This window comes from Nesoenas mayeri (genome assembly GCF_963082525.1).
Source record: "Nesoenas mayeri genome assembly, chromosome: 7".
Classification (NCBI taxonomy): domain Eukaryota; kingdom Metazoa; phylum Chordata; class Aves; order Columbiformes; family Columbidae; genus Nesoenas; species Nesoenas mayeri.
The window spans coordinates 9375359-9401342 of record NC_137551.1 but is presented as its reverse complement, the minus strand read 5'-3'; the positions used below and the strand labels follow the sequence as shown (position 1 = coordinate 9401342).

Here is a 25984-nt window from a genome sequence, read left to right as displayed (position 1 = left end):
CCTGACTAACAGTTTTACAACAGTGGAAAACACTATTTATTCTACTGCAAGCATGTCTTCAGAGCAGTTGTGCTAATCTTGTGCCAAGTGTAAAACATGCTTGCAAAAACAAGAACTCTGGATAGGTTTTTTAGCCATATCAAACCCAAATGTTTATCAAGTGCACTGAAAAATAAGTTCCACTTATAAATATAAGCAACAAACATTTTAATCTAATTTCCTCAGCAGAAGAATGTGCTTGAAAAAAACAACAGTATTAAAAGGAAAAAATAGTTGCTAATCTTCGTAACTATTTCCTAAATTTAAAACATTGCAACAAACATCTCAAACCTCATACATTCTGCCGTTCCTAGAGCAGTTATTTTTAAACATTACTGGCAGTTTAGGCATGAAAATAACCTGCAGTATGTAAAGTGACAGAAGGCTTATGGGGTAGACATAACATTAGTTATGCAGGGATAGTCTTCAGTTATAGATTATTTTAACCTAATATAAATTCATATATATATTTGCATGCAATGTTTAACTAAGAATATGCTCATTCAAGAAACAGTCAAGTAATACAGTAGCGAGTGATCATTTCACAGTTCTTTTCTTGTTGCTCCAAGTATCAGAGACCCATTTGAATCACTACCTGTCCACAGTGATTTTCAACTCAATCACTTACATACATCTTTTGGCCAGCTTGGGGTGGTCCCTCTGTCATAAACTGACTTACCCACATGCCGCAGGATATGTTTCAAAGTGGCTTATAAAATTCCAGCAAAGCTGGAGTCAGAAACCATTAGAAAATACCCCAGCAAGACTCAGAAAATCATCCTAAATTTACTAATAGCTACATAAAGGGAACAGGTGCTTGCAGGGAGTGGGAAGAAAACACAAAAACTCCCTTCAAACATTAGAATACTCAAAGGCTACAAGGTTGCTCTGATAAAAAGCTTTAGACTAACTTTTTGAAGACCCATGTGAAGAGGTACAATTCACCATCACTCTAACATTTCAGTATTTATCAGCATGGTGCCTCTACACCAAATCCAGAGGAACATCTAAAGCTTTACAACTGTGATATCAAAGTAGCCTGAGTTCATGCTGAATACTATTCCAGCTTCATATTGCTTTTCAAAGGGTATCTGCTGAGAAAAGCAACATCAACTTAATATTCTACAAACCAGCTGATTTTTTTTGTTTCAGGATTAACTCAGTGAGAGTTACACACCCAAATTTTTAAGTGCGCATGTAGGTAAAATACATAACAGCCCTTTCTCTCCTGAGTGTTAACACCATCATGCACCTTGTTCCTCTGGATAATCTTCTACATGTCAAACACTTTTACATACCCATGTTACAGTCTAAATTGAAGCACTTTATTATATTCCTAAGTCTGCATCTGTCATTTTTAGTGTGCCTGAAGAACAGGAGCTGGAGGTTATGGGAATAACCCTCCATCGTGGCTGTCACAGGTACACCACAGTTCACCCAAACAACCACAAAGTGAAACCTGCATTTTTGAGTGGCTGGACTACAACAGGCTCTCAAAACAATATTTCACAAGTGTGAAATCTTTAGTATGAATGACACACAAATCCTGGTGCTCACTTCACCTTACAAATTCACCAAAGGATTAACTTGCTGCTTTTGGTAAACAGAATACTAAACACTGATTTTTATGTAGTGACACTTCACTAAATACTTGTATTTGGTACAAATGATCATTTTTGAAGAAGCATGGCCTAATAAAAAACCTTTTAACCTACCGTGCTGATTATTCACAGCAGCAGTTTACCTGCTATATATTGTTTGGCTGAGAGCACTGCTGTATTTCTGCTTATCAGCAGTTCAGCAGCTCAAAAATGCCACATTTGCTTGTTTTTGCTCCTATCCTCTAAACAGTTACCTGTTCTCATTTTATATGCCTCTGTTTTAAAAATTAAAAAACAAAACCAAACAAACAAAAAAAAATCACAACCAAAAGAAAAGTCAAGCTCTGTGACTAAATATATCATATTAGTCCCTAGAACATATTTCAACATTGTAAGCATGCACCTTCTCTACAGCACACAGATGATGCAGTGTTCTCACTGCCTATCCTTTCCATCTTCCCTTTTCCCCTTGCTTTGCCTGGGAGACATTACTTGCAGGCTTCAGTTTAAAGCACTTGAAAACTAAAGAAAAATTGTAGAACTTCTGGAATAACAGAAGAGATAAATGGTATTCTCTCTCAGAAAAAATCTCTCATATTGTCTCAAAGACAACAGTTGTTTTCACTATACTGGCATATTTTAAATTCTTCTTTTCCAAAAATCAACCCATTAGAAGCAAATGCATTTTCAGCAGTACTCTTGTGGTTCTCAAACAGCAAAACCTGCCTTTTAACATGGAGGATTAAAAAAAAAAAATACACTATTAATTGTGTACTACCAATTTCATGTTGAGAATTCTTTCCACATTCCGGCACCTATAGTTCATTAATATGTTGAAAAATGCTAAATGTTTCTGAAGTTTATCAAGGTTTATTAAAGCAGGTGCTATTTACCTGCTGACTGCTTGGCATTTTGAGTGTAGTTTCATTGAAATATTGCTACAAGCAAGTGTCATGCAGCTTCCACTGCCTCCAGTCTAACAGTTACAATGATAGCCCAACAGCTAACTAAATGTTTAAACTTGAAGTTAGCCAATTTTATTTGCTATTGTTCTTTGATTTCTTTGTTTCTGTTTTTTTCCAAGTACAGTTAAGTCACTAAGAGGAACTATTTTGTGGCTAAGAAAAAAACAAGTAACAATTGTAGGTGCAGTTTACACAACTACATACATTACACAAGAAAACCTTTCTATTTAATTAATTAAATCATTTTCTTCCTTGTCCTCAGGCATCTTATAAAAGATAAATATATCTGACAGATCTCATCAGACGCAAAAAGAAAAGAACACAATGAATATGTACTTCAAAGGTACACAAGTGACTTACTAATCTAAAGTCTCAGCAAAAACAACATATTGGTGCATTTAACAATTTTGCAGTACAGACCTTTTTTCATTCATGCCTCTTCACACAAATAGCTCAGTCATATCTGGTAAGTTACAATGAAGATTTGTGCTCACAATATAGAATTTATTTTCCATTCACAAAAGGTAAGCCAAAAGGAACATTTTGTATGAAACTTGTCTCCCCCAGATAAAAGGGCTTCACAGATCTCAGAGTTCTGTGAACCACTTCATGTTTCAGTCCTCCTTGAAATATCAGTAAGTGCTTATCTGAGACAAGCCAGGGTGGTTCTGAATCACTGCTGCCAGTGTCCAGAGGAAACTACCACAGAGAATACACAATCCTTGCCTAGATCAAAGGCACCAGGCCATCAGAAATAGTACAATTCTTGTTTAAATGAGGATATTCTAACGTATTAGCCTTGCAGCCTCAACCTAGAGTAGCAAGTTTGAGAAACTGAGGAGGAGAAAGAAATTTGAGATCAGAATAAAACTTATTTACTCTTAAGCATGAAAATGAAATACCTTAGTCAGCATTTTAAAGGCATTAACATTTAAATGTCAATTATTACTAGAGTTACACATCCAAAGCATTTCCTTCTTAAAGTTAGTGCTCCAGTTAGGCATTAAGAACATTCACCAGTAGTTCAACATCTCCCTGTAAATAATTACAACTGCATTTAGTGCAAGAAGAATGTACATTTTTCACTTCATATAACCGAGTATAACATTATTGCAAAAGCAAAGAATATTTACTACAGCGAACATTCTAAAGAACTCTGCATGAGATGAACTCCTGTTCCTGATTTCACTGTTGGAAGACACAGAAAGCTGGCAGTACGTGGGGAACAGCAGACAGCGCGGCTACTGTACTGCTGGCAGCGTTATCCTGTTCACACCTCCACAGAAGGCCACACTACTCAAATAGCTACTTAGTTTTCCAAGCAGAACTGGGAACACAACACCCAACCCATGCTGTTGCAGCTATGCTGCTAGTAATGTTCAAGATAACTTCTATATGGCTATGTGAGCTACAGTCACAGCAATGAATCTAGTATAGCACATCATGTCTCCTTAGGAATCTGCCAGGTATACACACTCATTACATGCTATGCTCTATACTAAGTCACATTACAGTTGATTAGATACTTCTATAAAATTGAATTTAATTACCATACCTTACTACCCTACTATAACTGTTCCTGTGGGACCTCATGTCTAAAACCTGACTACAGTCACCTTTCTATCTAACCATATTAAATAATTTTGCTTTAAAATAATAGAAAAAGGTAACACTTATACATTTAAATGTATAATATAGTTGAAGTAAATATAAGAACTTCTGCTTCCTTTACTAAAGCTAGTGTTTGAAAAAGAGCTAACTTGCATCTTCCTTTTTAACAATTTGTAAGTGGCCTGACACAGAATCCAGACTGAGATCAAGTCCTAGTTCAGTGTTCAGACTACTAAAGTTCATGTAATTGTTTTCAAAATTACATTTCTGTTCTTCACAGTAAGAAAAAAAAAAAGAATTCCAATATTTTTACTCATTTCTGTTATTATAAAGCTCAATATTTTCAGGAAAACTTTAACACTTAAAAATAATGAAACAAGTTTCATAAAAGTTTTACCCTAATTGTTTAGTAAATAAGGGTAGTAAAGGTCTAAAGTTTTCCCCTCTGCATCAGGTTAATTTACTTTCACATTACTATTCATATTGTTTGATTAAAAGGGTGGATAACATGGGAGAGTAGAAAATAAACATTCAGAAGTACAGTGTTAAGTTTTGGAAGCAGCGAATCAAAACAGAGGGTGGTTAGATCAGGAACATACAGAGCAGTATGCGTGACACGTTGAAGGGAAGAATAATACTTATTACAAAACGCGCTGTTACAGGGAGGGAGAAGATCAAGATTTTAGCGAGAGAAGCAACAAATTTTAAAGAACATGTTAGGAGTAACTGTGTCTTCTGTAAGTTGTTTTCAAGAAACTTAATCAGAGCTATTTGAGGCAAGGATTATATTCTGTAGCATTTTAGAGAAGTCTATCTAGTATAAACTAGATCAAGATTTAAACCACAATATTCTGCAAGGCCACACGCTATTTGGCTATAACGCAGACACCTTTACACAATGAACTACACATACACAGATTATCTATCTAGTTGCTTAATTATCCTTGTGTTAAAGGCATTAAAAGCTCTGGATAAAAAGTTCTCTGCTATCTCATGTACTAATTGCACGCTTGAGGCTGTTGGGTGGCATGGTTCTGCAGTCCGCTACTCAGATATTAGGCTCTAAAAGCACATTTTCCCTTTCTGACACCACATTATTTTTGATACAATTGTATTTCTGATTTTGTCAGTGCAAAAACATCTCCAGGATTCTCAGTTACCACAGGAAGCAAATGATCACATTTCTAAAAGGCACAGTCACACCCTGGAATTAGCCTCAAGGTTAATTTGCTTTTTGTTTTGTTGTATTTTGTTTTAGTGTCTTATTTTTAGGGCAAACTTATTTCCATTAAATTATCCTGTTAGAAAAGAACAGCACTAAATCCAGTATGAGAGAGAACATCATAAAAATACTTTCCAATGCTAATCTGTATATGCCTCCAAAGAAAGTCTGATGGGCTTTTAAGGTAGCAAAGGCATTTTTGTAGCTGAAATCCCATACTGCTGCTGAGTCATCCAGCATTTACCAGCTCCCACAATTTGCCAAGTTTCAGGGTGAAACGAAAATACTCTTTAAAAGCTTACGGCAATTCAGTGATTTCATACACTAGAAAGGTTAGATTTGAGAACTTCCAATAGACATGACCCAGCAGGATTTGCTAGGCTTCTTGTCAAAACACACAGCAAACATAAAAAGAATGAGGAAAACAAAGCCTTAATAAAGAGCTATTAGCACTGACTTGCTGAATACAAAGTTGAGCAACGGCATTGATTTCAATATTTTTTTTAATATTTTGGTTTTTACTCCCAGATTTTTAGGATCTTAAGAAAAATCTTGTCTTCACATCCACTGCTTTTTTTGTTTGTTTTTTTAATTTCACATTATTTTCCTCAGAGAAGCAGAATAACAATAATTAATATTTTTTCCAGTCTGTAAAATGCCAAAGAAGCAGAACAAGTACTATTTTAAACAATAATAAAAAGTGCACACTTTCTTGAACACTGTAATTCAATGTATAAAGGAAATGACAATAACCTAATACAGCCAAGGAGAACATCAGCCCATCTAGGCTTACTCTCCAACATGCTTTACTGCTTTTGTTCCATTTAAACAGCTCACCTGGTGCAGTAATCTCTTCAGTTTCAACAACTGAGTTTTTACAGCTGTGCAGTCTTGGACCATGTGCCGAAGGGTCATTTCATCAAGCATCACAGTGTTCTCCGTTAAGCCCACCAGCTGTCTAGGACCCTGGTAAAAATTTGGTGCTCCATAGCTTTCGAAGTGGCCAACAGGAGATTCTAGGTAGTTTGATCCCCTAAAAAATCCAAACAAACAAATCCACCAAAGTAAAACAAAATTAAAACCAAACCAAATAAATACATTGATGATAAACTAGAGCTACAAGAGTATTTAGTAAGAGAGAAAGTTTTAGGTAACATGGAGTATATGCTGTGGCATAGAGCAGAAAATAAATAAATCAAAGGCAATGCTATTTCACTTAAATGTTGGGCTTTCCTTCCCACTTGCATAAATCTCTCGCACACTAACTACAGTATCCTAAAACAGATGCTCATTGGGATTTCTAGAAAATCTGTCATTCAAGCTAGCCTATAAGAACTACAGGATTACATTTAAAAACAAAAGAATAAGTAAAAAGCTGTCCAAACTTACAAAGGGCAAGTAATAAGACAGTGTAATGTTTTTCCATGGAACACCTATAGTAATTTAGTCAAGCATTTATAATACTGTATAAACACAAGTAACAAATTTTACAAACTGTGACAGAAACAGGTTTTGAAAGGAAATTGTTATAAATCTCAGTGATGCTCCCACTCAGACACGCTATTTATAGATAGACAACTATTCTGAAAACGTCTTGTACTCAGTATCACTTGAGATCCTGTAGTGACAAAAGAGATTTCTCACCACAATATTTCAGTCATTTGGGAGAAGACAGACAAGTCCTTTACCTGTTCAAATCATTTTTACCATGGGTGTAGTGATCAGTATGGCCAAGATGATAGTGATCCTGTGCATTCCATCTCTGTTGTGGTGCTCTTTTCCAGAATCCTTCCTGATGTTGCCTAGCATTTCTGTCTTGTCTGTCATAACGGCTCATATTTTCACATTCCTCTACAGAGAACATAAAGGAAAAGTAAAAATTAAAGTCTGTTCCTAAGACCTTGTAAATAAAACATTTACTATGTGCTGGTAACTGATCCAAACAAGTATGCACTTTAGAACTGTCAAGCAGACTTCTGTAATGATGTCACATTTTTACCAGCATATAAACTTGTTACAAGAATAAGAGTAACCTGTAGCAGAAACTACAGAATTCAGCCTTAATACTATTTCTGGTTTAAGTAGAAAACTATTTGGAGGAGATACAGCTATGGGGAAAGTAACACTTCCCTGTCCTTCCTAGTGACAGTGAACTTTAAAAAGTTTAAACAGATAAACACAGAAAGACGACATTTTAGAAAAAGGCCAGTACTTTGTTCCAAAACAGAACAGTTTCATTACTTAAAATACATGTCTATCTCATCCTATTAAACTTGTTTGGTTTTTTCACTTGAGAAACATTTAATCTTTATTTACCTAGACAACAAGCATGATTTAAAAACAAGTAAACAAAATCTCTTCCAAACGCTAACCTCTGCAAAGCAAAGCAGATTCCACAAACTTCTTAAGGGAACAAAAGCTATATTTGGCAACAGCTTGTAAACCACTAGAAACAAAGCCAAAACAACTGCTGTCCGTGCAGTCAGACACAGCAAAAAAACAGTCAGAAACTGCTGTTCTGCCGTGGCACTTTCTCCTTCACTTACCCAAGGAGTTTTTCCTCACATTGTCAGTCCTTTACTAGGAGAGGAACTCTACACAGGAGAACATTGTTTGACTCTGCCCACTCGGCCCTAGTTGCGCACCAGCCGCTCGCACTCAGGCCTTCCTTCCTGCTCAGCTCAGCCTGCGCGAGGCTGGGAAGCCAGCCCAGATTTTACCCTGTGGCTTCAAACTGCCGCCCTCACTCCCTGCATGCTTGTTGAGCTAGAACTGCTTCTATTCATAGCGTCACAGTGGCACCCCAGACTCCAAAGTGAAACCAGGAGAGTTTCCGGAGACCTGGAAAGTCTTCAGAGGCTGACGTCAGTGGAGTCACATGTAAATACAAAAAAAGTGTTGGCAAGAAGTGTTGTTAAATATTATTATAACAAACACTCATATCTCCAATCCAGTTTTGATCACCTAGTCCAGTAACCAAAAAAAAACCCACAAAAAAACGGGTAAACAAACTTGTTAACGTAAAGTAACAGGAGATTTATTTTCCTTTAGAAGCATCCTTCTATATAACATGTGAAAATTCAAGTGGGCCTATTCAAAATAATCCCTCAATACGTTTATAAATAATTTTATTATGATGATTTTCAGCTTTGGAAAATGAAATTGAGACACTGAGTAAAGACATGGCTATTAACAAAGAATAAATTTTACTTTTTTAGGTGGTCATGTTTACTTCAGGGAAAGCCTGGCGGTGGCTTTTGAATTCTTCTTTAATTCTTCTGTTTGCTAAAAATGTATTGATTTCCAGATATTAAGCAATTATAGCAGAGATACCCAGTGTATGCCACACTTACCTGATATGGGAACCAAACTTTAAAAAAATGCCTAAAATAATGTTAGTTAGCTAATACTGATCTCAAATTTTAAGTTCCTCCTCCTGAATCAGCAGTTTACACGGCAGATTGTCAAAGTCACAAAACATATTCCAGCTACACAAACATTGATACTTAGCTCTGGAAGCGGAAGTAGATTTAAGTTTATTATATTAATGCAGTTAGGAAAGCAGTGAATTAAAAACTATTTCACTTGTGTCTACATTAAATGGTAAACATAAACTTTTTATATTTTTGTGGCAAACACTCACCTTTAAAATGCATATATTTTTAACAGTTTTGAATTTAATAATTTGAAATTGAATTACTGATGCAGATGCAAGTCTTGTTTAATAAACAATGAAACTTAAAATACATTAATCTACCCTTTAAAATTGCTTCTTAGTTTTCCCCAATAGAACTAGAATTACCCTTACTGAAAAAATACTCACACAGAATCACACAGAATGTCAGGGATTGGAAGGAACTAAAGATCATCCAGTCCAATCCCCCTACCAAAGCAGGAACACTTAGATGGGGCTACACAGGAAGGTGTCCAGGCAGGTTTTTAATGTCTCCCGAGTAGGAGACTCCACAACCCCCCTGGGCAGCCTGTTCCAGTGTTCTGTCACCCTCACTGAGAAGAAGTTTCTTCTCAAATTTAAGTGGAACCTCTTGTGTTCCAGCTTGATCCCATTACCCCTTGTCCTACCGTTGGTTGTCACCGAGAAGAGCCTGGCTCCATCCCCGTGACACTCACCCTTTATATATTTGTAAACATTAATAAGGTCACCTCTCAGTCTCCTCAAAGCTAAAGAGACCCAGCTCCCTCAGTCTTTCCTCATAAGGAAGATGCTGCACTCCTTTAATTATCTTCCTTGCCCTGCACTGGACTCTCTCCAGCAGTTCCCTTCTTGGCCACAAGGGCACAGTGCTGGCTCATGGTCATGGCTCATTGCCTAGGCTAGGATTTTTATCCATTCTGGAAATCTAAAAATGTAAAAAATAAGAACTGTACACCTATCTGGGCTGAAGAGTTGAATACTAGCACCATTGTCAATAAGTGCCTTTCATACAAGTACTTTGGAAATCTTATTCTGAGACATAAAACATTAAGTACTGCAGTTCCTACGTGCACACTGTTAAAACACATTGTGCCACCACAGTGGTAGATGGAAAACTATGTATTTATTTACTGCTAATCTGGCTTTATAGCTAACTTACAAGCAACAGTCTTCACCCAAAGAATTAAAAGGTACTCTCCAAAAAAGCCTATTTCCCCAAGGTGGAGCAGGCAGCTGAACAGTACACAAAATAAGGAAAACCTTTTTGCTTTCAGTGCCTGTTTGTACAGGGCAGGACACTACACTGCTCCACATCCAACCTTTCTGTTCATTTGAAGATATATCAGCCTGCACTGAACTTGGAGGTAAAGCTAATACCCATATTCACATGGCAGTGACAATTCTTACAACAGGAATGACCAAAAGCAAATGCCTTTGAACTTTTCCAGGCCAGGATTTGAGAAAGCGTGGCAATTATTTGCCTTACCTAGTTCATTCTAGTCTGGATTTGTATTATTTTAGTAGCATCTACATACCACTATCCTCCCTGTGAAAAGTTTGCGGGCATCCTCACTGACAACAAGAAAAAATACACTTCAAATCTTAAGGCTTCTGTTACCCTGAATTCTAGAAAATATATTAGGAGATATTGTCATTTCATAGAAGAAAACTATTACCTCAAAAATAATTACACCGTCATTCACCAAAGCTGAAAACAAATGTTCCAATATTTTCAAATATAGCTAAAGCATGAGACTGAAGGACTAATTTGAAATTTATTCTACTAAAATAACTTCAAGAAACTAATAGTGTGCAGCAAGGTTGCATTTTTATAAAAGGCAGTTAATTTCTAAATTCAAAATCCTTCAAATGCAAGATTTGTATTTGGGGGAACAAAAATGTCACATCACCTACATTTCAGAAAAGAAAGAGTTTTTACTTAAAGGAAAAACAATTTAAAGAGTGCTTTGGTTTATTAAAGCAGAAGTCAGAACAACACAACTCAAAAATCTCTGAAGCCCATAATGCAGTTTCACAGTAACGTTGCTGGGCCAATTTACTGACCTTTGTCATGAGGCGAGTCCTCAGGCAGGTCAACATCAAGCATGAGATCATCATCTTCAAGATCACATGAATCAAGATTATTCAAGATATCCTGTAAGAAAGAAAATGGGAGATACAGATGTTTTCACAATATTTCATCTACCCTACTGTCATAAGTTTATTTCAAAGCTTTGTTCCATTGTACTGTACAGATATCCAATGTTATCAGCAGCTTCCTCTCTTTGAGGTTGAGATCAACCTTACCTGAGACGATGTGTGCCTCGTGATCACAACACAAAGTAAGCCTAGGGAAACTGTTCATGGTTATATAGCTCTAACTCTTGAGCTCTGTTTTCACATTTACCACAAAAATCACAACAGCTTTAATGCCCATGATCAGACTCAAGTACTTCACATCTGCCTCTTTTCTAAGAGCAGAAATGCAGATATTTCTTCGGTTTGACAGCTATACCTAAAGATGGTTCTCATGGGACCAATACTGAAAAAAATTACCCAATATTAATTAAGTGTTTTACTAATTATTTCTCAATGGATAATAAAGTGATCATTAAATACTTAACTGAACACTTGCACACAGACTACCAATACACTGCAAAACAATATTAATTTGGAAAGCTATCCCTTTGCTGGCTCCCATTTATTATATTCGCTTTGTCAGATGTGTAAGTGAAAAGAACACTAAAAGGCATTTGTTTAAACTGTTGCTCCAACTGTTTTTCAGCAGTCTTCCTATAGTGTTCACTAAGGACCACTGTAATACAAATGGTGGAAAGAGCCAAGTATATTTTAATTTTTTTTGGTGACAAAACATTACAGGTTCTACTTTTCTGCAGGGGAAGTTATTTATTGACTTAGGAGGGAGAAGATGAGGTTAAAATAGTTAACATGCACTTTGTAAAACATGAGCAATATAAAAGAAAGATGAAATACTCGAGACAGAGTCATCTGCTTTTGTTATATTTCAAAGTCTTACCTGAATTATTTTGTTTGCATATAGAATCCTAAGTATTTACAGAAAAGAAAAAGAAAATATACTTATCAGGGCACTGTGAATAATAAAAAAAACAATGGAAAAGCTTCCCAGAGAAATAGAAGCCATTTAAAGGAAACATGGATTCAACATTTAGGAGAACAAACTGCTTGTATATATTTACTTCTTTTTGTTCCCATTAATTTACATTTTTCCAGGAAGTAGAAGATTTTTAACTAAAACCTATTTTTAAACCTATTCTGCAAAATATAAGTGTGTTTGAGATGCAGCTTCGGGTATTTAATTGATAAATTGTTTCTATGCCATGCTTTGATCTTTCAAATTAATATGATTAAGCATTATTTTCTTCTATTGCAGGAATCTTAATGAGCATGACAAAAGTTACAAACAGTGACCACAAACATATAAGAAAGTTGAAAAAGGTTTGAAATTGCTGTGCAAAAGCATTTTAAAAAGCACAATATAAAAACGTAGTATGCCAGAGTATTAACAAATAAACTTAGATAAGCCAATTTACTATCTTTGTATCAGAACTTCAGAAGTTTAATGATGTCAGAGAAGGTCACCATTTGAGATGCCAAACATACTTTTCTGTCAGCAGCACATCTCATTATGCTTCCCTAATTATCCATCCCTGCAGCACTGAGGCAGCTCCATGCTACCAAACACAACTGGGAATATGAAACCTTTGTAATCCCTGGGACAGGTGGGAATTTGCTTGGAGCACTTCCCAGTGTCATCTACCGGGGAAACGTACATGTCAGCAGTGTCATCCTGAAACAGCTAAAGCACAGGCTTCATCAACACATTATTACATACAAAACCTATATTTAAAGATTTCCATTGTTGCTCTTACTACTGTATAATGACCTGAAGTTAACTACATGGCAGTAGTTGTGTTAATAACGTGTGCTTAACAGCACCCATCATCTGGGCCAGAAGCTCAAACAGAGCAGAAAATAAATACTTCAAAAGTACATCAGGTCCTACCCTACAGAATACTACATATTTCTACAACAATTATTAAAAGTTACAGTAAGGGAAGTATCCTATTTTATTTGTATAGCTGAAAAGAAAAATGCATATTAAAAGGGCCATGTAACTTCACAATGCCTAGTTAGGACTAGATTTTCAAGGTGGTACAATCTAGAAAGAGATTTGGGACAGTGAAATCCCAAGTCAAACTGGAGTTCTGCCCCCAAGCTCTCCCTCCAGAAAGGTTTTCAAGTGAGCACCGGCAGCAGCACTTTGTTCTCCTACTGCAGCGAACCAGGAGAACCAATAGGTGAGAAGCGGATGATCTGTGACTACTGGTGTAAGAACTGAGTGAGAACCCCAACAGCAGGGAACCCTCGTATTGCATAAGGAGATGGGAGACTATTTTAAAGAGAGAGGCAAAGTTAAGGCTGGTGAACTATTACACCACATTTAGCAAGGTCACGTCAATGTTGTGCAATGTTGTTCTTTCTATAGTGGTTGTACTTTGCTCTTACCGAAGGTTCACCAAGCACACACCAACAGCTCATCTACAACAGCTTGGGTTTTCTCCCTCATTTGTAGGAAACAGAGTCCAGAATCTCTTTCTCAAAAAGGATAAGAATACTAAGTTCTTAAGACCAATGCTTTGAAAACTGGGGTACTGTAGAGCAACTACTTTTGTTGAAACTGAACAAGTTTAAAGCTCAGGATAAATTCATGTCCATCACAATGAACTGCAGTAGCAAAACATTCTTTTTAAAAAGTTCAGTTCCTAAAAATTCCTCATGCTACATATATCATAAGCTCTCTCTCGCACTGAGGAGCAGTATTTTTCAGTCCACCAATTTAAGTTCAGTGTAGCTTCCTACTGAAACACAGGCATGAGGCCTGATTCTCAGCTTTCCCATTTTTTGAGCTAAGTATATAATGCAACTAAAAATAAATTACAATGTGTCCAAATTAGAAGAAGGATAGATGTCAACACTTCCTCCCTATTAAACATAAAATATATGGACCAATGAAAGCTTATGACACAATTACACTGGATTTATATGATTTGTTGTGTTTTAATATTTGAAATGTGAAGAAATTGTTCTATTTTGCATCTGAAACTGATTCATGTCTATAGTGTCAAAATGCATTACAAGTCTGATGCTTTACTAAAGCATACTTTTGCAAATAAATTCTAGATGTGCTTTACACTCTGAAGACCTAGCAGCTTTAGATGCATGGAACTCCACAGATATTTTCATACTTGTTTTCTATGGAGTTGCATATGCTGCATCTCTTCTGGTGAGATGTTAAAAACTGAAGATTTCAGGGTTTCCATTGTAAAAAATAATAATAATAAGAAGAAGAACAAAAAAAAAAAAAAAAAGGATGAAAAACAGGCCACAGAGAAAAGGTTGAACAAGCAGACAATAAGCATGAGTAAAGGGAAATCTGGGAGAATAAAGGGAAAGAGAGTAAAGGGAAAGAATTATTCTCACTCCACTGACTTGCACTTGCATGAATAGTGTGAGGCAGAGCTGAAAGGCAAATAGGGAGGCTTTGAATACTCCCAGGTAAGAAAGGAACCAAACCATAACCTCAAAATTCAGAGGAATGCCATGGGCAGGGCTGCCAACCAGGTGATCAGTTAAGTTTCACAGAATCACAGAATGTTAGGGATTGGAAGGGACCTTGAAAGATCATCTAGTCCAATGCCCCTGCAGGAGCAGGAACACCTGGATGAGGTTACACAGCAGTAATTTTTAATTATACCTAGCTAGATTTTTGGGGTAATCCAAATATGACTTATTACACAACACTAATGTGTTCTATTCTTGCATAATCAGTTTAATATACTTGTTTCTAATTAAAACCAAAACAATCCTCACATACCCCCTAACTATTTTCAAGGAATTCTATTTTGACCAATCTCTATATGAACCAACAACACAAGAAATATCCTGTCACTTACTCATGCTGTTGCAAAAGTATATTCTCACTACATCATCCTGACACATTTCAACAGGTGTGAACCAAGAACGTAGAAACACTGAAATGCTGTTTACTCAGAAGCACCTCATATGTGGAAAGATGATGCTTTGTTAAACTGCCAGTCTCAAGAAGGACGACAGCTAGAGTTATGAGGCCATATCAGATTGTAGTTGGTATCAATATGGCCTGAATGCAATGTTAAGTGTTCCTGAAAAGAAATTAAAGTGCATCCATACTTTGAAACGTGGGGACAGTAAGACTGAAATTGGATGTGCACGTTTCATCCAGAGAGACTAAAGCTGTGTGTGCTACAAAAACAATTGATTGCATCATGTATAACACATTGCCTCTCCTCTAAATTTCTGATGCTTTGCAACAAAATAATTTTGAAAAAGATTCAACACCAATGTTCTATAACTCATTAGGACACAATTTTAGGTAAAAAGTAAAAGTGAAAGGAAACTGTGTGCCAGTCTAGGTTACCTATAAAATGTTCAGAAAGCCAGTTAGATGGGTTAGATGTATGCCTCAATTTGGTTTACATATTGTTTTAAATGTTTTTCTTGTTTACACTGAACTTTGAAAAATACTCCAGCTTTAAGACCATTGGTCTCTTTGGTCACATACTTACCTAATGATTATGGTTTGAAGGTTTCCTATGAGTAAGGAAAGCAACATATGAGACTTCAAAATTCAGCAGTACAGCTAAATGAAGTACACTAGAGTAATTCTGAAGTCCTTTTGTCATTGAAGAAGTGATGGTACTTGATAAAATACAGAAAAATAAAAGGGAGTAGCTATAAACCCACACTGAAATGTAACACTGCATACACAGTTATCAATTCATACAGGAAGTGTCACTTACAAGCTTACAAAATAAAAGAAGTGTTAATTACAGGAAGTGTTAATTTCTACCAGTATTTTTTCACCTATTTCACACAACACCACATCAGCTCCTGCTCTCTCTCCACCATACAAATTCCAAGTTGTGATTAACAGCTACAACAAGTGAAACACAGAAGGACAAGTGAAGTTGCCTTACTTGATTCTACCAGCCAAAACAGCATGAGAAGATTTACTTTGTCAGTTCTAAATCAAGCAGCTCTCAAAGGCATATATGCTTCCCCATCCCAAAGGAAAAAAGGTAATTTACCATAAAGGTTTGTTCCCAAAATGTCATGCCTTTCAAACCAATATCACAAGAGGTTTGTGCAATGCAATATAGTCATATAACCTCTTAATAATAATTGACAGCAGGGATATGGACATCACACAAGAAAGACAAATTCCATCTCATTAAGTGATGCAGTTTCTCACTATCTCCCATTGTTTTAACATTTAAGCTCTGAACTAAGACTAGAGTGGTGGTAGGTGAGTAGATGGTGGCAATTTTCATTCTGAAGGCAGTAAGTACCTCCAAAATCACTGTCTCTGCCTTCTCAACACTGCCTTTCTGTGCCAGGAGCAGAAACCCGCTGTCAGCAAACTCTGCCAAAAGAATTGTTGAGGAATCCTACTAATATACTGAAACTGCTCTTCGTTTGGTATTAAGACAAGTAATAATACATTCTGAGTTATACATAGCAGTTGCACAGTTTTCTACTAAAAGCTTAACTGCAGACATGTTAACGAAGGATGCTTTTCCACTAATTTTATATGTCCACAAATATTATCTGTTCATAAGGGATACTAATTGCAAAAAGGTGACACTGACTTTTGACATTTTGAAATCAAAAAGAAGTAATCTAAGGGTTTTTCTAAAAATATTTTTTTAGGCATAACTGAAAGCTTTTTTAGAAAGTTAGTATATGAAAAACAAATGCCAGATCTTTCTATACTTCTACTACTGGAAAAATGAAAGCAATTATATCAACCTAATGAAAACTATGAAGTTAGAACAGTACAAGTCAAGTGAGTCAGCCCTTGTGGCCAGGAAGGCCAATGGCATCCTGGGGTGTATTAGAAGGGGGGTGGTTAGTAGATCAAGAGAGGTCCTCCTTCCCCTCTACTCCGCCCTGGTGAGACCACATCTGGAATATTGTGTCCAGTTCTGGGCCCCTCAGTTAAGAAGGACAGGGAACTGCTGGAGAGGGTCCAGCATAGGGCAACAAAGATGATTAAGGAAGTGGAGCACCTCCCTTATGAGGAAAGGCTGAGGGAGCTGGGTCACTTTAGTTTGGAGAAGAGGAGACTAAGGGGGGAACCTTATTAATGTTTATAAATATATAAAGGGTGAGTGTCACGAGGATGGAGCCAGGCTCTTCTCGTTGGCAAACAATGATAGGACAAGGGGTAATGGGATCAAGCTGGAACACAAGAGGTTCCACTTAAATTTGAGAAAAAACTTCTTCTCAGTAAGGGTGACAGAGCAACGGAACAGGCTGCCCAGGGGGGTTGTGGAGTCTCCTTCTCTGGAGACATTCAAGACCCGCCTGGACATGTTCCTGGGCGACCTCACCTAGGCGTTCCTGCTCCAGCAGGGGGATTGGACTAGATGATCTTTTGAGGTCCCTTCCAATCCCAAACATACTGTGATACTGTGATTTTTGTCACATTCCAAAACATGGCATGAAGATGTCAGGACAAAAGACTGTGGAACATGGATGTGACTGAGCTTAAACACAGGTTACCAGCAACATCAGCTTCAAATAACTGGCACACTTGCACGCCAATGAAAACAGGCTGACATCTATATTATACTCTAATCCCAGAATCACTGTATTTCTGAGCAGGAAGTTTGAACCACTTCAGAAATTCTAGCAAACACAGTAAGACAAAGCTCTTTCACATAGACATCCTAAGCAGTAATAGCAGCTTACCAAGATAATGTATTTCCAATAAATGATTTTATATCACACCTAAAATCCAGATACTATGTTTGCGATTTTCTAGAATGCATCAGTAAAAGCTAAAAATCTCCCAGAAGACTTCCTGGGCTATTCTGTTGTTTCTGGACAATAAAAATATTGGCCTACAAACCCAAAACTCAGGCTTTTACATAAAGGAGTGTGAAGGACCAACGAATTATTCAATTTGTCCTGCAGGACAGTATGTCTTTGGTGAAAAATGGAAACAAACGAAAATTATCTGGGCAGAAGCAGAAAACATAGAACTCTGCTGGTCACAGAGGGAAATGTAGGAGGTACAATACAAATTGCAAAATATCTGACACCCTCTGGGTTTGCTCTTTGACACTTCTCAGGAGGCTCACAGATACCCTTTAGTTTTGTACAGGGTGCCTACACCAAATGAGACAGATACGCCACTGAGAATTTCAATTATTGCCCATACAGGTCTGCACATCTACATTAGACTTCCACTAAGGGAAGGCAAATCCTCTCAGTTGCTAACTGGATAGGCAGAAGCAAGCAAAATACTAATACAGTCTCCCCCTCCAATGAAACAGAATTCATCTATAGGAACTAAGAAGGCTTAAAAAAAAAAATCTTGGTTTCAGCTTGGTTCTGTAAATTGTAAAGCTCTTTTGTTTAATGAAGATGGTTGCATTACAATTATAGGCACAATTCAAACCTAGAGACACAGCAAATGTTTGCACAGCAAATTTTGTTTGCAAGTCTCTTTGTTTTTAAATAATTGTAATCTAAGCTTCATTTCTAACTACTAACTCAGTGGCAGTGAAATGAATAGACATTTTAATTATAACCCTTAACTTGATCCTTGACCTAAAGTTAGCTGGCAACAAAACTGATGAAAGTTTGTCTTAAGAAAAAAAGAAAAACAAACCCAACAGAAGTTTATACCTCGCATTGTTGAGCAGCTTTTGGCCATGATCATTAAAGCAGATAGGTATCAAAGTAGGTAGCTGAAACACAGGACAAGAGCAAACAGCACATCTAATCACTAAGTGATAACACATACAGACAAATACTGTCTATCTTGCTCATTTACAGAGCTAGCTGAACTGCTCTGCTAAGCAGTCTTCTCCAACAGAACTGAGCAGAAAGAGCATCAGTGATTTAGTGCTCAGCAGCAAAGACCAGTTGTTGAAGGAATAGAAGAAATACCAATGAAATGAATGCTTAAAAACTTCAAAGGACTTCAATTATTAGCATGTTAACCAATTGATTTGTTGTCTTTAAAACTGGAAATGTACCAAAAAAAGGGTAGGGATAGTGGAATAAGTTATTTTCTGTTACACAATTGGAGAATAAAAACATTTTCATCATGACAAGGTCTCAAAACAGCACACATGTCCTGCTTTTCTATAAGTCCGAATGGTATTATCTTATCCAAATTTAAATAACATCCCATAACTTTTAAACCTCCAACACTGGCTTGCACATTTTCTTCATAGCTGTTGGTTCAGTTAGAGAAGAACAAAAGGATTGACCTAAAAGAGGCCAAATTTATTTTATTCCTCCCTCCCCCGCCATGTCCTTAAAACCAAACTCTACTTGAGAAAAGTAAAAAGAGAAGGCTCCGGGGGCAGCGGCCTTTCAGTACTTAAAAGGGGCCTATAAGAAAGATGGGGACAGACTTTTCAGTAGGGTTTGTTTCGATAGGGCAAAGGTTTTAAACTGAAAAAAAAAAAGGAGATTCAGGCTGGAAACAAGGAAGAAATTTTTCACAATGAGGTTGGTGAAACACTGGCTCAGGTTGCCCAGAAAGGTGGTATATGCCCTATTCCTGGAGACACCCCAGGCCAGGCTGGACAGGGCTCTAAGCAATATGAGCTGGTTGAAGATATCCCTGCTCATTGCAGGTGGTTGGACTAGATGACCTTTGAAGGTCCCTTCCAGCCCAAACTATTCGATGATTCTACGATGTCTGCTTTTCTTCTCCAAAAAAATAAATGAAAAGATTGAAGAGCCAGTAAGCTCCTTCCATTGTCTTCCTATTCTGGTTGCCATTCTGGAAACCCAGTTGAAATCCCCTCTGCAAAAGTTGCCATTTCAAAAATGGTCAAAACCCATCTAAGATTACTCAGTAAGAGCTGCAGTGCCACCTATAGAAAAGTTTAGGAAAAGCATTTAATATCTGTTGATCTCAAGGATGATAACAGCTTAAAAGACTAAGAATACAACAGCAGGATGGAAATTAAAGACAAGTGAATTTTGCCCTAACACTATCAATTACTCATAATCTAATTACCTCAATTGTTATTCAGCTACACTGCTTCTGCTCAGCCCAGCCTGATGCCACGGGAACTCCACAACCACCTGTATGCTTTGGAGATATCCCTGGAAATATTAATTCCAAGGGGTAGTCAGGCTGGTATTAGCTCAAGCACTCAAAATTCTTAAATCTCTTATCAACTGGATTTTGACATAGAGATATTAACTGCTTTTACCCTCATCACACTGAAGGACAGAAACCGCATAATTCTATCACGTATCTCCCAGCAATCAAAACGTCTGATGTGCTGACTAATCACAGTAATTAATCTCAACACCTTCAGTTCCATTTTTTTTAACCTGTCTTTATACTCAGTGCCTGCAGAGAAAATGAAAAATATGGAACAAAAGCTCACATTAACCTACCTAGGAACATAATTCTTCAGAAATAACAGAGAATTGTAACAGAAATTCCTCTGCATCTTTAGATTAAAAATGATCAGTGTTTAATCTCTAGGCTAAAGAAAACAAATATATCACGCTTTCTACCAAAACAAACAAGCACAGTGGAAAACAAAACAAAAAACATACACACACACACGCACCAAAAATCCCCCCACCACAACAACTAAAAAGCACAACACTATATGGCAATTCAACAAACATTTCAGAGCTACAATTTCCCCTCAAAACCCAAGTTGACTGCAAATGCATTTCTGCCTGGTAAAAATAAAAGATGTATTATTGATGTTTCACCCATTTAAGATAAAAATTCACACTACAGTAAGCACTGTAGTTCTAGAACAGCACTAACAGGATAAAAACCAAAATGGGTGGAAAAAACATGACTTTCTAGATTCATCAGTAATTTATACTTACAATCTCCTCCTTTCTCCACTTCATCAAAAAAATGGATGAATGCACTTTCTAGGTTAAGCCCTCTCTAAAAACTATTTACTTTCAATAAAGGAGGAAATAAACCAAAATAGTGAACAAAAATATCAAAAGCTTCTAATGTACCTCTGCATCACAAGGCTTACAACAGCATCTGTCAATCAGAACATTGATTATCTATTTCTACACATACACAAATTAATGCATGGAGCTCACATATATCAAAACCCTAAATATATAGTCCAAAAATATTGGTCTGTAGTATTTTTCATTTGATAAATTACACTGTATCAAAAATACCTACATTTAAAATGTATCAAGGACAATGTTTTAAAACTTCCCTTTTTTCCTGGCATGTGTGTGCATGTGTCTGGGGAAAAGGATGTTTTTGCAGTGGCCTATATTAAAATTTTTGTCCCCTACAAATATCCATAAAGCCACAAAGCTCATACCGGAAAAGTCTCAAACTGCTTTTCTAAGCTGGTCACAAGTTACCATTTCTAAACTCTTAAGCACTACATCTCAACATCATAATTAAAGACAGAAAGCAAACCAAACCACAAGCAGCTAAAAATACATCGAGAATTTGTATATAGTTTCATATAAAAGTGTAATTACATCTCTGCTGTTCTACTCTTGGGCTACAGAAGACAACCCTACTAAAACTACAAATCACAGTCTGAGTAGGTGCCACAAACCCGTCTAAGTCCAAACCTGCTATCTGCATTACTGAAGTGGCAGTGGTGACAGACACACCTGAAATATATGAAGCATGACACATGGATGACACCAAATTCTTTTTGTTAGAAGTTCTGATTGCTAGTATCACGTTAATAAAATCTGAGCTGCTCAACTAAAAAGTCTGTTCAAATAAAGGAATATGGACAGTGAAAAGCAATGAAGGACATACAGACAATATTTTCCTCGCACCCACAAAATCCCAAGGTTGGCTCCTGGACCTCAAACGAGGATCATAGCACTGCAATAACCCTCCATCTGTTCTTCAGACTGAATGATGTTTCTTGCAGATCAGTTAGAAGTTTAACAATACGAAAAAGGTTGTGACACATCTTGTGTATCACATTTGAGACAAACAAAGCATCTTGGTACAGTGAGCTAGAGTCAGATATCTACCTTGAAGATTCTATACTTGAATAAACTGTGAAATGAAAGAAGTCATGTCAAAAGGGTCCAATATCTATAAAGCATAGAAACATGATGATGGAAGAAGTCAGACAGCTGATAGCCATTTTCTTGCTTTTTCACTCCAAGGTTTAGAGACTGGTAGGAGATAATTAACCTACCATTTGCAGAATTTAGTTATTTTATTCTTTGTGAGCACTACCATGAGATAGCATAAGGACAGACCTGTTCAGTCCTAACTTGAGAGTAAGCAAAAAAAAAAATGTATGTAAACAGCCTAATCAGAATGTCACCTGTCTAGACACAGGAGCTCCCAAACAAGAAGTTTCAAAAAGCCATCAACTACAGAGGAAAGAGGAAACAACTATCAAGTGAACAAATACATTCTGTTTTTAAAATATACTTAATAAGGAATAAACTCAAAACAATGTAATTATGCAAGTTATGCACATAAATACATACTATGCTGTTCATTTCTGAAGATTCATAGCTTCCACATGGATGGACACTTCCAATAGGTTCCAGCCCTTCTTCATCCCACATGTACGTGCCATCAGAGCTGTCAGATGGAGAAAGCTCAAAAGAGGACCCAGCTCTGTAATTCATCTCTGGAGAAATCACATTCTCGGTAGTATGCTTTGTGCTTTCACTGTTGTCATCCACTGCTTAAAAAAAAGTAGGAATAGTTGAGATTCCAAAATCAATCCAATATTCCAGAAATAAATATTAAGATGTGTATTATTGGTCCATTAACTTTCATGAAATGGTAACATAACAGAAATATCTGAAAGCATTCTACAGTATTGTTCACTCATCCTAGGGGGGAAAAAGGCTTAAGGTGACTTGGTAGCTACAACCAAGTAACATTCCAACCTACATCTCTGCTGGCCTTTTACACTGCACTAATTCACCCATCATGAAAGCTACTTTCTAAAATTCTGTATCTTCTTAACATATTAGAAGGTGGGTGCAAAAGTATATCCTTTGGATCCAATCTTTCAACTGTGACTTCTCTCCAAACATGTATACTACGAGAAGCTCAGAGAAAATGTGGCTTTTAAAGACATCTTCTGTCTCTTCCACTAATTTTTAAAGAATTAATATAGCATGCATCAGAAAAAACAAACAAAATCAGTGACAGTCCTATTTATAATTTGGCTGATTTAATTAGACACCCTACACTCATTCCCACTGCTTAGAAGCAGTTACAGCTGTTATTTGCCTACAGAGGCAGAAGGGGTGGGGGAAGAGAAATTTCATTAAAAGATCACCAGTCCAGAGTTATGAACGCCAAAGCAAGGATATAAGGAATCCCACAACCATACCACAAGTGTGGTCAAAGGAGGTATCATGTACTCTTCTACCCAAGAAAAAGAGCTCTTCAAATTCATGCTAGGGAAAAGTAACTATCAAGCAGAAAAAGCACTGAAAACAAACAAAGAAACAAACACACACACACAACAAAAGGCCAGCATAGAGCTAAGTTCCATTCTGAAACAATTCACAAGCAATGAGCAATTGTAAAAGACAACTTAAGACAACTTAATTACAGTTATGGAATCTTGATTTAGTACCTGTTTCAAACAGAACATAATAAAGTATTTACCAGACACATTTATATTAAGCCAGTCATCAGCATTACAGCACGATCCTCCACTTTCCTTAAGAGAGGCGAACGGTTCAACCGACGTTATACTCCCATGCTCTAGTTCTTGAAGGCAACTCTCCTTTTGCTGTATTTCTATAGTTCTGTTTGGGTCTTCTATATCTATGAAATCGTCACTGAAATCTTCACTCAAATCATTTTTTTCAGAGGATGACAAAGAAGATATAGATATTTCATCTCCATCATCACTCATACACATGGCTTTTGACCCATGTTTTCCCACACTTTCATGCAGGCCTTCATCAGATTCTGTTCTGTGAGCATTGCTCTCTATAATACTGTTTTTCTCAATTGCTCTATTAATATTTGTTGAAATTTCAGAGTTGTCCACGATGCATGTGTCAGGAGTTGTACTTTTGCTGCCACCCACAACAATATTTCCAGCAAACCGCTGCCTGGCAGGCTTCAGCAGAGAAGGACGACTTAATCTGTATCCAAAAGAAGGTGCTGACCCAGATCCATTTGACAGCGGGGGCTTCTTTGAAGAAGGAGCTGACATACCAGAGTAGGGCCTGGTAAATCCAAATTTCATAGGTTCATTTCCATTGGGTACATCCAACTGACGTGCATTTCTTGACAACAAAGTCGGCCTCTGAGATGTCCGGGCAGCTACATTTTGACTATGATAAGGCCTTGTAAGATCCACAGCTTTGTTAAAGGAATGTGACCTGGTTAAAGATGCAGTGGGAACGAAAGAATTCTGAATGGAATGTGAAAAACTTTGTGATCTTACCATTTTTTCACAGGAAAAAGCCTTGCTATTGTCTGTCGATTGTGCCAGGCTTTCTCCTGAACTTGTCCTTGTGGCACTGGAATTAGCCCTAGGTCTCTGCAAACCCACCACTGGCCTATTTCCATAAAATCCATTTAAATGTGATTTTGGAGCACTGAGTCCGGAATATGAGGTCCTTCCTGACAGGGTACCTTTGGCGAATTTTGCTGAACTGGAGAGTCCAGGCAAAGACTTTGGGTTTAATTCCTCTGTAGAAGATACAAACATATTGGTTTGCTTTGCTGCTTTTGATGCAACCGAAGCAGTACTGTTCAAACCCACCCTGAGCACATCGCTACCCAATGCTCCTCGAGATTGCGAATACTTCTCAGAATCATTTAATTTTTCATTACAGTTATGTTTAGAGTTGCTCTCTCTCCCATTTTGATCATGAAGTTGATATTTATTTGATTTTTTCCAGTTGAAGGAAAAGGAAGACATGCTAACAGTGCCATTGTGCTTGCCAAAATTTTTGCCACCATTATTCCCTGCTAAGCTGACAGCCGTCCCATTTGGCATAGGTTGCAAAACACTTCCTAAAGTTTTTGTTCCATATTTCGGTAGCCTGGAAGTCAAGGATGTCCTGATTTGACTTTTTTCTTCCATGAGCTATTGGGTACATTGGTCCTCAAACAGTGCTTGAATCTAAAGTAAATTAAAAAAAAAGTATTAGACCTGAATCAACCACACATGAAACAACATCATTTTCTATACATTCACATGCATGTTTATACATTTCTGTGCCTAATTATACCATGGTGATATAACAGGTAACCCATACAAATGATGTAAACTCTAGAGAAATACCTGTCACCAGTAGTTATTTGGCAGTAATGTGTTATTCAGGTCACACCTACCTCTTGCAATTTTCATTCTCTAGATAAACTGCTTTTTATTTTCTTCTTTTTGAAATCTATAAAACAAGCTTAAAAAGAGGGGTTTTTTTTCCTATTAACCTTTTTTGAGCAAACTGAACTTTTCACCATGTTACAGTTATTACATATATAAGACTTCATATTTTTAAAATCCCACAAATAAAACAGAGCACAAACTTTTGGTCAGCAATGTAAAACTGGAAAAACTATAATGTAAAATCTGACTAAAAGTTAATTCTTTTCCAGTTTCCCCAATGTCTACGTTATAAGATAAAAAATAATCACTAATCATCCACAGCTTTTTTTTTTTCCTAGATCTTACTGATATCCCCAATTCAAGATAAGCATTCCTGGTGATTTTTACCTCCATCTTCTTGTTCATGTAGGAGACTTGAGGTACAGGGAAACAGTTGCATAAAGTCAGTGTTAGTAAGTAAATTCAAAAGTTTTACTTTTGTGCAGTGACACATGAACACATAACCCGAGTTACAAAAGTATGAAATAAAAAGATAATTATAGCATTCATGCATTCCCTTGTATCTTGAATTTCACTCCCATCCACCTAATGTGGAATACAGGGCATCCACTACAGTCTTTAGTGAAGATTTGTTGTATCTTGACTTATGTCATGTTGGTCTATTTTATATCATACTTACTTTACTAAGCCAT

General features: G+C 36.9%; 1 protein-coding gene across 3 annotated transcripts in view; it reads right to left on the bottom strand.

Annotated features, from left to right (window-relative positions):
- Positions 1 to 25046, bottom strand: part of CCSER2 (coiled-coil serine rich protein 2) — a gene marked incomplete at both ends in the record, with an annotated part of 48881 nt that extends 23835 nt beyond the window's left edge. For all 3 annotated transcript variants that reach the window (XM_080347625.1, XM_080347626.1, XM_080347627.1), the window contains 5 exons: positions 6276 to 6471; positions 7127 to 7289; positions 10939 to 11029; positions 22465 to 22667; positions 23609 to 25046. In XM_080347625.1, the coding sequence (XP_080203751.1) occupies positions 6276 to 6471; positions 7127 to 7289; positions 10939 to 11029; positions 22465 to 22667; positions 23609 to 25046 (2091 nt within the window). The remainder of the gene's footprint in view (positions 1 to 6275; positions 6472 to 7126; positions 7290 to 10938; positions 11030 to 22464; positions 22668 to 23608) is intronic.
- Positions 25047 to 25984: the final 938 nt, after the last annotated feature.